This window comes from Curcuma longa, chromosome 1 (genome assembly GCF_044706935.1).
Source record: "Curcuma longa cultivar G26 ecotype Majalengka, Jawa Barat chromosome 1, ITB_CL_G26_1.1, whole genome shotgun sequence".
Lineage (NCBI taxonomy): Eukaryota > Viridiplantae > Streptophyta > Magnoliopsida > Zingiberales > Zingiberaceae > Curcuma > Curcuma longa.
This window is the reverse complement of record NC_133861.1, coordinates 23,271,794-23,285,788: the sequence shown is the minus strand read 5'-3', so window position 1 is coordinate 23,285,788 and position 13,995 is coordinate 23,271,794. Positions and strand designations below refer to the sequence as shown.

Here is a 13,995-nt window from a genome sequence, read left to right as displayed (position 1 = left end):
TTTAAACAAAAACTATTTTAATTTTTATATCAATTAAATTTCATAGATACTTTTTATTATTTTAATTTTGTTTAGATAAGGTTTTTAAATATATTTTATAAATAAATTAAATATTATATATTACATATTTTTTTTTAAAAAAGTATTTTGAAATAAAATTAAAAATGCACCCTTTTCATCCACATTAAAGCTATTTTCTATAAAGTTTGTACAAAGCAACTTTAAAATAATATTGTTTGATAAAAAATAGTTACAAGTAAAATTATTTTATATAAAAGGTATTATTTTGTACAAAACAAGTTAAGTATATATAGGATTTTAGATAGAAAATATAAATAAAATATTATTTTAGTAATTTTTAAAAGAGGGATGGATAAAACAGAACGCTCTCTTAATTTCTACCTATTTTTTTTTTTTACATATTGACATAGTAAATAGTAAATAATACCACAAATAATTATATCATAATTAATTTAATAATTTTTTTTTTGTTCTCGGGACATATTTAAATTAATTACGATAAAACAGAATTATTGAAATGAACAAGAATCAAATCTTGATGAAGTTAAAATAATGATCTCACAATTATAACTTCTTTTACAATAAAATAGAATCGTGTAGTCGACAATGTGAAATCATTGGATTTTTTAAATTTATGCTGAAAAAAAAATGATAAATCTCACCAAAAATATTATCCACCGACTATCAGAATAAATCAGGAAGCGCATACGGCGGTCAATCTTTCCGGCCGCATGTGGAGTAATTAGTTATTTTTGTATGATCAAAAGTATTATCAGCCATGGAATCTTTTTCGGAAAATGAAAAATACATATGAACACTAGTCGCACACGTGGCAAGTATGTACTGGTCCGCCATTACTCGTCTCTCTCCACGGTGTGAACCGCGAATCCGATCTGGATGTGGAATCGGAAGTCTTCCTTCGGATAAGAAACCAAGTGGGCGAGCGAGAAGCGGACGCAGAGGAAGGAGATGGAGGTCGGCATGTCGATGCGCTCGCTGGTCCTCCTTCCCCCATCGTATCCTAGAGGAGCGCTCTTTCAGGAGGAGCCACGCTTCTTCTTGCGCAGCGGGTCGCCGCTCCCCTACAACAGCAGCAGCAGCAGCAGCAAGCTCGGGCAGCGGAAAACGCGGCGGAGTCTGCTGGTGGTGGAAGCCAAGGGAAAGAAAGGGATGATGTCAGGCCGCCAGTTTCAGCGCGCCCCTCCCCCTCTCCCTAAGATCGAGGACGACGGCAACCCTCGTTTTGTCATCTTCATCCGCACCTCCAACGTATCGTATTATCATCTCTTTTTCCTCATTCCATCTCTCTCTTTGTTTCATTTTCATTGGGGTTGAGGAAGACTGTTAAGTTTCGTTCAAAGGCGAGGACTTGCTAGTTTTCCCCTCCGTTTATTTGCTTTCTCTAGGACCGCTTTGATTTTCTATGGATTGCAAAAGGAGTTTGTTTCGAGATATGCATGTAGGTACATGGCTGTAAAAATCATTTCTGAAGAAAAAAAACAAAAAAATGTTTATGATATGTTGCATGATCTCTCCTTTGGTACCAAACTAGTATGATAGAGTCAAGTGTGATCGATATGCTTCTATATCTGAAAACTTATGCCATTGTCTTATTGATGCACATTTAGAACTTAGTAGACTTTACCGCTTGCTGTAGTTGAGAACCAACTTGTTTTTCTTGTATCTTATGAAATTGATGACTTGCTCATTTGCCAATCACAAACTGAATGCAGGTGTACCTTTGGTACCCTCTTAGTATAGTTTCTGGTGGCACAACTGCGAAGATTATGGTTGCGGCAAAGGATAACTTTCTTGGAAAATATATCTATAAAGATACTATTGCCAGAAATCTTGCAGCTGTTATATACAAAGTAATGTTCTTGCACCTTCCTGGTGCTTTCTCACCCGGCTTCTGTAGAAGTATAAGATGTGGGTCAGCTATTAGATTCTTTTATTCTTATTTTTTTACAAGAGATTAACTCTTGTGTTTTCTATTGCATACAAGTATTACCTCAGCTTCTTGTGTACTGTGTTGTTTTATGTTGTCCCAAAATGAACACGAGTTTCCTAATGTCTTAACTATTGGTCCTAGCAGTATATTGGCCCAAGTCTGCGTTTGAAACACCGAATTACTTCAATTTTTCTTTACCCATTTCATTTTTTAATCATCAAATTAGTTAAGACATACAATAATTATTTGTTTCAGTAATCACTCTAAGATAGCCATGTAACTTCCTGTCTAACCCTCCAAACTATGAAGAAATAGGTTATATGAATCATAGGATAGACCATGTACCGCAGAGAATGAATCTGAATTCTTAGTTCCATTTTTGCTTGAAGAAATGCAATAGGTTCAATGGCAGCTGTATATTTTGTTATCTGCTGACATTGTAAATTGTTCTTGAAATCTTAGTCAATGTGGTCATGAGATGTTTATTATGGGGTTAGTTTCTTTGCCTGCCTTCTATTTTCTTACACTTGTTTGGTGACTCATGTTACATCTTCAATAATGTCATTCTGCATCAACTAGTTATTACTGGATGCAGCTTCTTGTAATAAATGTGACAATCATATCACTCTATTTGCTAACTGCCCTCATCTTATTCTTAAAAATACTTTGTATGCTTAATTTGGATTAGTAAACCTACTGATGCACAGTTTAGAATTGAAGTAATGAGATAAGGATTTGGAACTCACTGTAGCTTGTGACCAAGGTTCATCAGAATGAGCAAGTTTCTGTAAGCAGTGCCTATGTGGGTTGCCCTGGAAAACAAGAAACTAGAAAGGGCTGAGAAGAACAATAAATTGGCAAGAACTAGACTTGGAGAGGTTTCAATTTGTTGAGATAGGTCGATTGGTATAATTGATCAGGAATTAGTCTGAATTTGAACATATTCTATGATAGATGACTATAAGCTCTGTCACAATTTTTTTTTAAGTCTCCCATGTTGGGGCTAGCTGTGAGTTCTTCCTAATATTTGAAATGAGTATCTTTTATAATATATACACATGTACACACACACATAATTTTTAGCACGGTGTATACCTTATAATCCTGAATAAATTTTGAAGCCTTTTTCTTTTCACATGTTGATTTTAAAAACCTATCAAGCATAGTCCAAGGGAACTTTACTTTACATTCTTATGTGTATGCTTTCTAGGTACTTCATCGTTGCTGTTTTTAATATCAATGTTTCCTTAAGTGCAAATACATATTCACAATCAATTATAATTTAGAGGCTTGTGAAGTATATGGTTGCCCCAATTTCTTAGGTATTTCATCTTCTGAGTTATTCTCAGCTTGAAAACTGTGATTCACAAAGTTTGGAGACTGGTATGATACAATCAAATTAGAAATCTTATACAGCAGAATCTTCTCACTTTGATTTTGTGTCTGATTTTTTTATATGGTTTTTCAGCCTCCAAGCATAGATAACTGAACGCATGCTATATCTTTGTAGGATGAGAAGGAAATACAAAAGACAGCATTTAAGCAATTCCGTGTTTTGAGATCTGCTACATCATTCAGATACGGTTATAAACTAGTTGTAAGACTCTATAATCCTGCAGAATCTAAATGTATACTGATATGATGCTTGACTTGGGAACTTTTTCCCTCCACTTAGTAAAATTACTGTTAATCTTCATTTATATATGCAGGAAAATAACAATTTGAGAGCTGCAATTTCCACCAATAATGTTATTGAGGTATGGTTCCCTACTCTAATAATATGAATTGCAAAGTATTTTATATTTCTTAACATTTATGTTTGCCAATAGATGTTTGAGGTCAGACAATATGTTCAAGCTTTTATTGCCTCTCTATGGCACACATATATACTTATTTTTTTCTTCAGGATAGTATGGCTAGTTTGCTTTGTCCAACTGTGGTCCCTACCATGATCTATATAATTTATTTTGAAAATCAAACAAAAAGTTACTTTCGTATAATTTATTTTTTCTTCGAGTTACTTTTGTTGGTAAATGAAAATTTGTTTTCTTCAAAAGACAAGTAAAGTTCTGTTTGCCACTGGCTGCATAAGCACTTTCACAGTGACAATGAGATTGTATCTACTTATGGTTGCATAAGGATTTACAGGCTTAGTGAATTCCTGGCTTGGTAAATGCCTTTTCATGTCCAAGTTATGCTAATTTGATTAAACAGATATTTGCCAAATATTTAAATCAAAGCTAGGTCAACATGAAAACCTTTTTTTTATGGCTTGCTTAATTGGATTGTTAAATCTATCAATCACTATTTATATCTAAATTTATTATACTGAGTTACGTGTCCTTTGGTTCTCTACCTCTTACACCTTTGTTAAGTAACTATTTGGTAGGTGTAAACTTGCTAAATAGTGGGGCCCAACATTCGTTTTTGTGGTTGTTATCTCGTAGAAATAGACTTGCAAGATTTCTAATAAATGATGGTAATGCAGTAGCAATTAATGTTTTTTTTTTTTGTCTTCACTACAAGGTGTCCTCATCCCACATTGGGTGTGAGACTATTTCTGATCCGAACGTAACCTAGCACTTAAATTGGCACACTAACTTCATCCAAAGTAAATATGTTTAACAAATAATAATTCTTATTTCCCATGTCATGTTTTAGTTCGGCAACATATTGTAAGATGCAAGCTGTATACATCAAAAGCCAGCAGCTTATTGTGAGATGCAGCTCAATCACTCAACAAGGCAGCACAAGGCTGTGCCTCTTTGCGTAGCCACTTACCTCGAGTGAACTGGAGTTGCTCTGAAATGCACCAACATGCCAAAACATTGGGCTGTCGAGCATCATTTCCATCCTGATATGCAGCAAAATCCAACTAATAGCCAATCCATAAGCACTTAATAAGTGCATCAGAAAGTATAGCTTATACATGAATGTATAATGTCAATCTTTTGAAAATGACAAAAACAGGCTCATGCTTTTCTGTCCTCAGGTTTGTTTGAGAAGCTTTATAGTGCATCTCTAGTGCACCAATAGGATGCACTTTGAAGGACATATAGCATGCCTGTGTCATAATTAGTCTACCATATCTGTTTGTGAAAGCTCATATGGCCAGCATATGCACCTTTGCATTCTGTTTATGAAATTTGGCATAACTTCTGAAAATTTTCCATTTTACTGTTTCCAATACCTTGTGGAATGCTGAGGTTGAACAATAAATTTGTTTTTCCTTTCAGCTCCCACCACAGGAAGAACTAAAAACTGTGGTCGACAAGGTGAAAGACTTCTTTGGTAATGCTACAACCGGTGCAAAAGAGTCATTTGGAAAGCTAACTGCCTTGGGCTCATTGACGGGCGAGGAATCAGAATCCAAATCTGAGTGAGTATCAGAATAACAAGTCATTCCCTTTTTGTCATATGTGAAGATTAAGCTAGGTGCTTTAGTGAAGCCCGTATGCCTGCTTTAGCTTAGCCCTAGTTCGAATTGGAAAAAACACTATTGAACATGTACCTTTCAGTATATAGTGCACGAAAAACTAATGCTTGTCTCAGAAATCCTGTAACTAGACTAGAATGCCAGAGTGCACACATCTTTCATCAGTTTCAATTTTTACTACTGATATCTTTTAACAGTGGTTAAGTTTTTCCTCTTGACAGGGTGAAGAGTTAGGAAAGGTTTCTGAAACCAAGGACAAAGATCTCTCAGCCGTTGTCTTTTTTTTTTTCTTTTTTTTTAAAAGTTGGTAGTACTCTTAACAGTGACAACTTTTGTTCATATTTGTTGTAGATCATTTTGTCTAATATTTCACGCTTTCTCCTCTTATAGCTCTTAATATGTTACTAAGCAACTTGCTCACACTAGTGGATTGCACAATTGTGATATTGATCAGTTATAATTCTGATTAATAACATGTACGATTCGTATTAGACAAATAATGTAGAAAAGATGCATCAAAAGCCACAGGTGGGCAATCAAAGAGCAATTACCCAAGTTAGGCTCTTTATATTTCAAAATTGCAAAGGCGGGGCTCATAATTTTTTATTCTTTAATAACATTTTTCATCAACATTTTTTAAAATAATAAATAGATAGTTTTCCCTCTAGTCTCTACTGCATAAATTCAACGGTATTTTACCGAATTGCGTATTAGTCAAAATGTGTATCTCATTTTTGAATTTATCAAATTAAATTTCTCTCTCGCATAATACTTTTCTTTTTTTCACTGTTCATCCAAATAAAAAAATCTAAAATGTTTTATTTTTTCCGTTAAAAAAATTAATCTCAGCCCTCCTTCGTCTTCATCTCGTTAAGTTTCCACCATCATCTCTTTCGTTTCTGTCCAGCAGTGCAAAGAGATACAATAAATCAACGACAGTTTGAGATCAAGGTTTGAGCTTTGAATTGATTCATGATCGACTTTGAGAATCAGTGGTGTTTCTAATCGAGATTTGAAAAAAAAAAATGAACGACATGGAAGCCATGGTGAGATATGTCAAGGGCATCGAGCTGCAGCTTGGTCTGCTGCGCTCTAATGCATTGGAGAAGCCGTCACGAGGGGTGGAAAATGAGTGCTTTCAGAGGATGAGACCGACTTCATTGATTTTTCCACAGAGGGTGACTTCGATTGCAGGAGTGTCGGTGTGTCCTTGGTGGTCAAGTAAGTTTTCGATTTCAGATAAAAAATGTGAACTTTGTATTTGTTAGAGTAGTTCTATGTTTTTAAGTGGTAGTTATTTGATGAAATGTCAATGCACGATTGAAGGCAGAGACGAAGGTGGACGCCACCTGGTTGTTTGTGAAGGTTAGCATGGATAAGGCTCCTTACTTTGGAAGATTGACCACAAGGTTTACAAAGAGTAGAAGGAGCTCAGGGAGGCTTTGAATAACATGTTCAAATGATTTTCCCTAGACAAGCAAATATGACTTAATTATTACTACTATCACAAACTGATGTGTTTGTATTTCTCAATAAGTATTGTTACAAATGATTGATTCTCACATCTTTTGTAAGAGAGTATAAAAAAGAAGATCACAATGGATGTGAATATGTCATCTCTTATAAAGACAAAGATGATGATTTGATGTTGGCTGGAAATGTTCATTTGGATTGAGTGTCATGTACTAGCCCCTGGGATATAGTTGAATTGGTTATGATGGAGCAGACTTGCTGAAGTAGACAAGGATCAAATTTCGGCGAAGCCGAGGCAATGCCCTCTCCCATCGTGGCCAACTATAGCTTTTCGATTTATCTCCTCACAGATGGTCGTGAGGCCGACCGTGTGGGGCTATTGGGGCGACGGATTCCACCTTTTTACTAAAGAGTGTCATGCACTAACTTGTGTGTTTGAAAAACTATTCCTTTTTCTTGTGAATTAATAGGAATCTCTTTAATTGTTATTTATAGAATATTATATCTTTTTACAAAAGATTTAAAATAATGAAAGGATCTGAAACAAGAAGTTTAGAATCAAGACAGTAAGAAGTCAACTAGTCGTACCAAGAGATACGAATGGAACTTAAGCATTTACTTCATGAAACTAATTATTTTGTTCAAGTTCATAGATGTTGAACAGAGAAAGGAAAGATTGGAAGTGAATTTCAGATCACCTTATCGTCCCTATTCAGAGAAGAACTTAAAAATATGAAAAAAAAATTGCAAGACAAGATCCTAAATGTTATTCAAGTATACATTTAATTGAGAATACTATGCATGTTGTATATAAGATGTGTTATTATTGTGTAAAAGAAAAGGAAACTATCAACTTGATATCTATTATTGTTTATCTGTTATAAATTAATATTTGGTATATTATAAAATGATCTTATTTTTTTATTTGAGAAATATATTATCTTAATCTATGTTGGTATTGAATTCTTATTGTAAATTAATATTTGAGAAACTATTAAATGATTACTTTTATAAAATGATCTTAGTTTTAATATATTAATGAACTCATTTTTGATATCTGTCAGTGAATATGATCATTGTGACCATAATAATGAGCTTTTGATATTATTTCTCATGCTTAAATTGAGTTGAAAAAATTATTGCTCTCAATATCACATTGTTATTTGAGGGTATGGCTATATTTAGAAGCATTAGATTAATATAATGCATAGGTCTTTGTTTAAAATCATTCAGAGTTCTCTAGGTTCATCAGTCACTTTTGGATGAAACTGATTGATAGACCTTTGTTATTAAAAAAAATCAAAAATTTGATGTCTTAAAAAAAATAGAAGTTGAAGGAACTCATTTGTAGTATCAGTCAGTGAGTAGGATCATCATGACTCTTATAATGTATTTGTGACATCATTTATTATACTTGAATCAAGTTAGAAACATTGCTGCTCTCAATATAGCATATCATGAAGGTATTTGATAGTATGAGTGTAATAAAGAGACTAACCCAAATGCATAGGACTTTGTTTGGACTAAATCAGACATATCTAGATCCATCAGTCACTTTTGGGATGAAATCAACTATGGACCTAGGGCATTCTAAAAATAAAAAATTTAATTTTGTTCAATATAAAAGAGTTTCATGAACTCATTTGTGATGTCGTGCGTATCATTGTCTTACCATTTACAATGAGTTTCCGACATCATTTCTCAAGGCGAGAATGAGTTAAAAAAAATGGGTTTAATATAGTGTATCGTGATAATGTTTGACAACATGAGTGTAATAAGAAGATTGAGCCGAGCACATATGACTTTATTTGAAGTGATTCGGACATCTCTAAATCCATTAACCACTTTTGGGATGAAATCAACTAATGGACCTAGGGCATTTGAAAATGTATCAGTCTGACATCATCTCTAGTCTTTCTATGTTACTAGTCTTTAGAAGATCAGCAACAACGTGTTGCTAATCTTTTGAAGACTAGCAACACAATCTTCTATAAATATGAATATTAAATCTTAAAGTTTGAGAGATCATTTTGACTTGGGTTGAATCATGGGATGCAAAATATATCGAATCGAAGCTCATTTAGAGATCTTTGATTTGATATATTGTGTCTCATAGTTCAATCTGAATTAAAAGTTATGACCTCTCAAAGTTTAGAATTTAATATTTATGTTTGTAGAAGACTGTGTTGCTAGTCTTCAGAAGATCAACAACATATTATTGCAAATCTTCTGAAGACTAGCAACACATAATGACTTAGAGATGAAGGAAGACTAATACATTTTCGAATGTCCTAGGTCCATTAGTCATTTTCGTCCCAAAAGTGATTGATAGACTTAGAAATGTCCTAATCACTTTAAACAAAGTCTTATATGCTCGGCTCAGTCTCCTTATTATATTCATATCATCAAACATCATTGTGATATGCTATATTGAAATCTTTTTTTTTTAACTCATTCTTGCCTTAAGAAATGATGTCGGAAGCTCATTGTAAATAGTGAAACGATGATATTCACTATCGACACTACAAATGAGCTTATGAGATTCCCCTATGTCAGAGAAAATTAAAATTTTGATTTTTAGAATATCCTAAGTCTATGAGCTGATTTTGTTCCAAAGTGGCTAATGAACCTAAAGATGTTCGATTCACTCCAAACAAAGTTCTCTATACTCGGCTTAGCCTTTTTATTATACTCATGTCATCAAATACCATTGTGATATACTATATTGAGAGAAGTGATGTTTTTAACTCGATTCAAGTATGATATGATGTTAAAAGTGCATCATAAGAGTTACAACGATCATACTCACTAACCGACCCCACAAATGAGTTCCTTGAACTTTCATTTTTCCAAAGATATCAAATTTTTGATTTTTTAAATAACGAAGGTCCATCAGTTAATTTCATCCAAAAGTGGCTGATGTACCTAAAAAACTCAGAATGATTTCAAACGAAAATCTATGTACTCGTCTAATGCTCTTGAATATATCCATGCCTTCAAACAACAATGTGATACACTATATTGAGAGCAGTGATTTTTTCAACTCGATTCAAGCATGAGAAATGATATCAAAAGTTCATTATTAGGGTCACGATGATCATACTCATTGACTGATATCACAAATGTGTTCATTAATATGTTAAAACCAAGACTATTTTATAAAACTCGTCTGATAGTTTCTCAAATATCAATTTATAATAAAATTTAATACCAACATAGATTAAGATAAAATACTTCTTAAATAAAAGAACGAGATTATTTTATAACATACTAAATATTAATTTACAACAGACAAACAATACTGGATGTCAAGTTGATAGTTTACTTTTCTTTCACAGAGCAATAACACATTTTATATACAACATGCATGATATTCTCAGTTAAATGCATACTTGAACAACTTTTAACATCTTATCTTGTAATTTTTCTTTTCATATTTTTAACTTTTTGTCTGAATAGGGACGATAAGGTGATGTAAAATTTACTTTCAATCTTTCCTTTTTCTATTTAACATCTATGAACTTAAACAAAATAATTATTTTCATGAAGTAAACGCTCAAGTTCCATCTGTATCTCTTTGTACGACTGCTTAACTTTTTGCTATCTTGATTCCAAACCTTTTATTTCATATTTTTTCATTATCTTTAATATTTTACAAGAAGATATAAATATTCTTAAATAACAATGAAAGAGATTCTTGTTAATTCACAAAAAAGGAATATTTTCTCAAACACACATAAGTTAGTGCATGACACTCTTCAGCAAAAAGGTGAAATCCATCACCCCAGTGGTCCCACACGATCGACCCCATGACCATCTGTGAGGAAGTAAATCAGAAAACTACAGTTGGCTACTACGAAGGAGGGCATTGCCTCGATTTCGTTGAGATTCGATCCATGTTCACTTCAGCAAGTCTGTTTCGCACTAATCAACTCAACTATGCTCCGGGGGCTAGTGCATGACACTCAATCTAAAGGAACATCTCCAACCAACATCAAATCATCATCTTTGTCTTTGTAAGCGATGATATATTTACATCTATTGTAATCTTCTTTTCTTGATACTTCTCCTGTAAGAGATGTGAGAATCAATAATTTATAAAATAATTATTAAAAAATACAAATGTATATCAGTTTGTGATGGTAGTAACAATTAAGTCATACTTTCTTACCTAGGGGAAATCATTTAAATATGCTATCCAAGGCATCTCTGAACTCCTTGTATCCCTTTTAAACCTTGAGGTCAATCTTCCTCAAGTAAGAAGTCATATCCATGCTAACTTTAACAAACAATCAAGCGGCGTCTGCCTCCGTCTCTGCCTTCCGTTACGCCTTGGCATTTCATCAAATAATTTTCGATAAAAAAAATAAAACCACCCTAAAACATACAAATTTCACATCTGATCCGGCAGGGTTATTTGGTGGTGAGGTGGACATCGAGTATAATGAGATATGAGGGGAAAAGAGTAAAAATAAGCATCGATTAATTTTCGAGAGCTATTTCAGGAAACCCCGACCTCCTTGGTATGCTTCCTTAAGCATGTGCCAACCTCCCATTCTGGTCTCGATATGCTTCCTTAAGCATGTGTCGACCTCCCATTCTGATCTCGGTATATGCTTCCTTAAGCATGTGCCGACCTCCCATTCTGGTCTCGGTACGTTTCCTTAAGTATGTGTCGACCTCCCATTCTGGTCTCAGTATGCTTCCTTAAGCATGTGTCGACCTTCCATTCTAGTCTCGATACGCTTCCTTAAGCATGTGAGCCTCCCATTCGGGTCTCGGTATGCTTCCTTAAGCATATATCGACCTCCCATTCTGGTCTCAATACGCTTCCTTAAGCATGGGCTGACCTTCTATGCTGGTCTCGGTATGTTTCCTTAAACATATGCCGACTCTCTGCTCTGGTCTCGGCATGCATCGACCTCCTGACCCGGTCTCGGCATGCGCCTACCTTTTGACTCGGTCTCGGCACGCCTCCCACATCTTGTGCCAACCTCCTGACTCGGTCTTGGCACGCTTCTTGCATTTTGCGCCGACCTCATGGCTTGGTCTCGGCACGCCTCCCACGTCCTGTGCTGACCTCATGACTCGGTCTCAGCACGTTTCCTGCATCCAGGGTTAACCTTCGGCACGTGATGCTTATTTGAAGACATGATCGTTCCGCCGAAATCGAGAGGAGGCAGAACTGATTCTTCCGAGGAAACAGGAACGCATTCTCAAATATATATCAACGAACGAATCTTTCTAGAACAGAACAAGTATGTTAGAATATTTCTTAAACATTGCTAATATTTCAGAGATCAACTACTATAAAAAGATAACTCATGCTCATGGGTACAAGTATGCACACATAAACTCTAACTTCCCCAAACCCTTTAAACTCCTTCCTCATGTCAAACCCTAACTTGAGCGTCGGAGTGGTTTGCCGGGAACTCCCTTCTCGGCGCTATTCTAACTCTCTTTTTGGAGTGTCTTGCAGGTCTTTTTTTCTCTTTCTGCAGCCTCATCACAGGAGCGTGCACGTTGGTAGTCCTTGAACCAGTGTTAGAACCATCAACGGTGTATTGACTAGAACAACATCTTTGATTCAAAATCAAAAACTCACTCACCACCAGTGACACGCCAACACTCCTACAACTAGAGTTGCCCTCTAGCAAAGAATTGACGAAGTTGGTCTCATCCTCTAGAAGTGCTCATTTTTTGTCCTTCATGATCAGCTCCTCCGACGCATCATAGTCTGACAGACCAAGTCATAGTTCGGTGCCCTTGACGTAGCTTGCCACAACTTCCATATTGTTCACTTTCTTCTAAATCTTGATCAGAAACACTACTTATTCCTAGAGTTCACCACGAATCAATCGAGAGCTTTAGCCTTGATCTCAAACTATCACTGACTTGTCTTGTTTCTTTGTGTCACTAGAGGAAGGCGTAGGGGACGATAATGGAAACTCGTCGAGACGAAGATGGAGGAAGGCTGAGAGATTAGATTTTTTAGCAAAAAAAAAAATGCTTCAAAGTTTTTTTTTTTCCGAGTGAAGTGAAAAGGAAGAGAGGTATTATGGGAAAGAGATACGTGTTTTGAGTAATACACAAAATCAAGTACGTGGTTTAGTAAAATATTGTAAATTTAAAATATAATCTATGCATATTTAAAAATTAATTTCTAAAATATTTATTTTCAAAAGAATTCGAATTTTGATTCTTTTAACTGATCCTAATACTACTGAGTACACTCATGGAACACATTTTCATCCCACATTTTATTTTTGATAACTCAAATATTCAATTTTTAATAAGTCTTAAGATGACCAACCCTGCTTTATGGAAGTTTTTCATCAATCATCATCAGAGTAAATTCAAAAAATACTGGTATTTTTGGACACCAACGATCGACCTTCGTAGTTTGCCCACATTGATGAGAGTCATGCTCCACCTGAGTACTTCGTCATGGGCTGCAACGCAATCGTTCAATCAAATGGGTCCATGGGCCCTTGGATAATCGTACATGGCACTGGATACCATAACTTTCCACCAAATAAAGCATAAGTATACTTCAATTGAGGATCAACCCGTGGTGCTATGAAAATCCACCAAGCATCTTTACCACTGATAATGGACTCTCATGTTGTTTTTCTTTTCTTCTTCCCCAACCCACCCCTACATGAAGGATTTACTCACCGTGAGTGTCACGATGAATTCCACATAAAATTTTATCTGAACAACAAAATCTATTGCTTTATCTAGATATTTGAACGAAGTCGATACAGATTTCTCAAGCGAATGTGTTGTAAGCGAGTCATCATAATTGGTACCAAAGTGGATGAATCAAACGCATGGTGAAGTGTTGAAAAGGGCTACTTGAATGATAGTGTAACCACCATCAAGTCTTACACTATGATTTGAGTTATGAGTTTGGCTACGGATGTTAACAAGGACATTGATCTTGAAGCCTATGACTACCAATTTTATCTCATGTGATGAGTTGTGAACTAGTTATGGAGGCTCTATAACTTTTGATAAAGTGAGCTACAATTATCTTGAGCTGAAAAATTCTAAGTTATACATACACACACACATACAACTAAGTTCTGAGTTAAGATTCTCACACCAATTT

The 13,995-nt window shown here is 35.0% G+C and overlaps 1 protein-coding gene across 3 annotated transcripts; it reads left to right on the top strand.

The window, feature by feature from the left end:
* The first annotated feature begins 956 nt into the window (after positions 1-956).
* On the top strand, positions 957-5,790 carry LOC141813081 (protein HHL1, chloroplastic). 3 transcript variants are annotated; one of them, XM_074700980.1, is made up of 6 exons: positions 957-1,290; positions 1,755-1,892; positions 3,483-3,569; positions 3,682-3,729; positions 5,209-5,351; positions 5,630-5,790. In XM_074700980.1, the coding sequence occupies exons 1-6, from the start codon at positions 991-993 to the stop codon at positions 5,640-5,642; spliced, it is 729 nt and encodes a 242-aa protein (XP_074557081.1). In that variant the 5' UTR covers positions 957-990; the 3' UTR covers positions 5,643-5,790. The 3 variants fall into 3 exon arrangements, with proteins under 3 accessions (XP_074557081.1, XP_074557087.1, XP_074557095.1); XM_074700986.1 differs by lacking the exon at positions 5,630-5,790 and having other exon boundaries at positions 5,209-5,355; XM_074700994.1 differs by lacking the exons at positions 5,209-5,351; positions 5,630-5,790 and adding an exon at positions 4,634-4,788.
* The last annotated feature ends 8,205 nt before the right edge of the window (positions 5,791-13,995 follow it).

Coding starts and splice junctions, on each gene's coding strand:
- LOC141813081 (XM_074700980.1), top strand. CDS start 991: ATGGAGGTCGGCATGTCGATGCGCTCGCTGGTCCTCCTTCCCCCATCG. Junction 3,570..3,681: donor GATACGGTTATAAACTAGTT/GTAAGACTCTAT, acceptor TTATATATGCAG/GAAAATAACAATTTGAGAGC. Junction 3,730..5,208: donor CCACCAATAATGTTATTGAG/GTATGGTTCCCT, acceptor TTTTCCTTTCAG/CTCCCACCACAGGAAGAACT.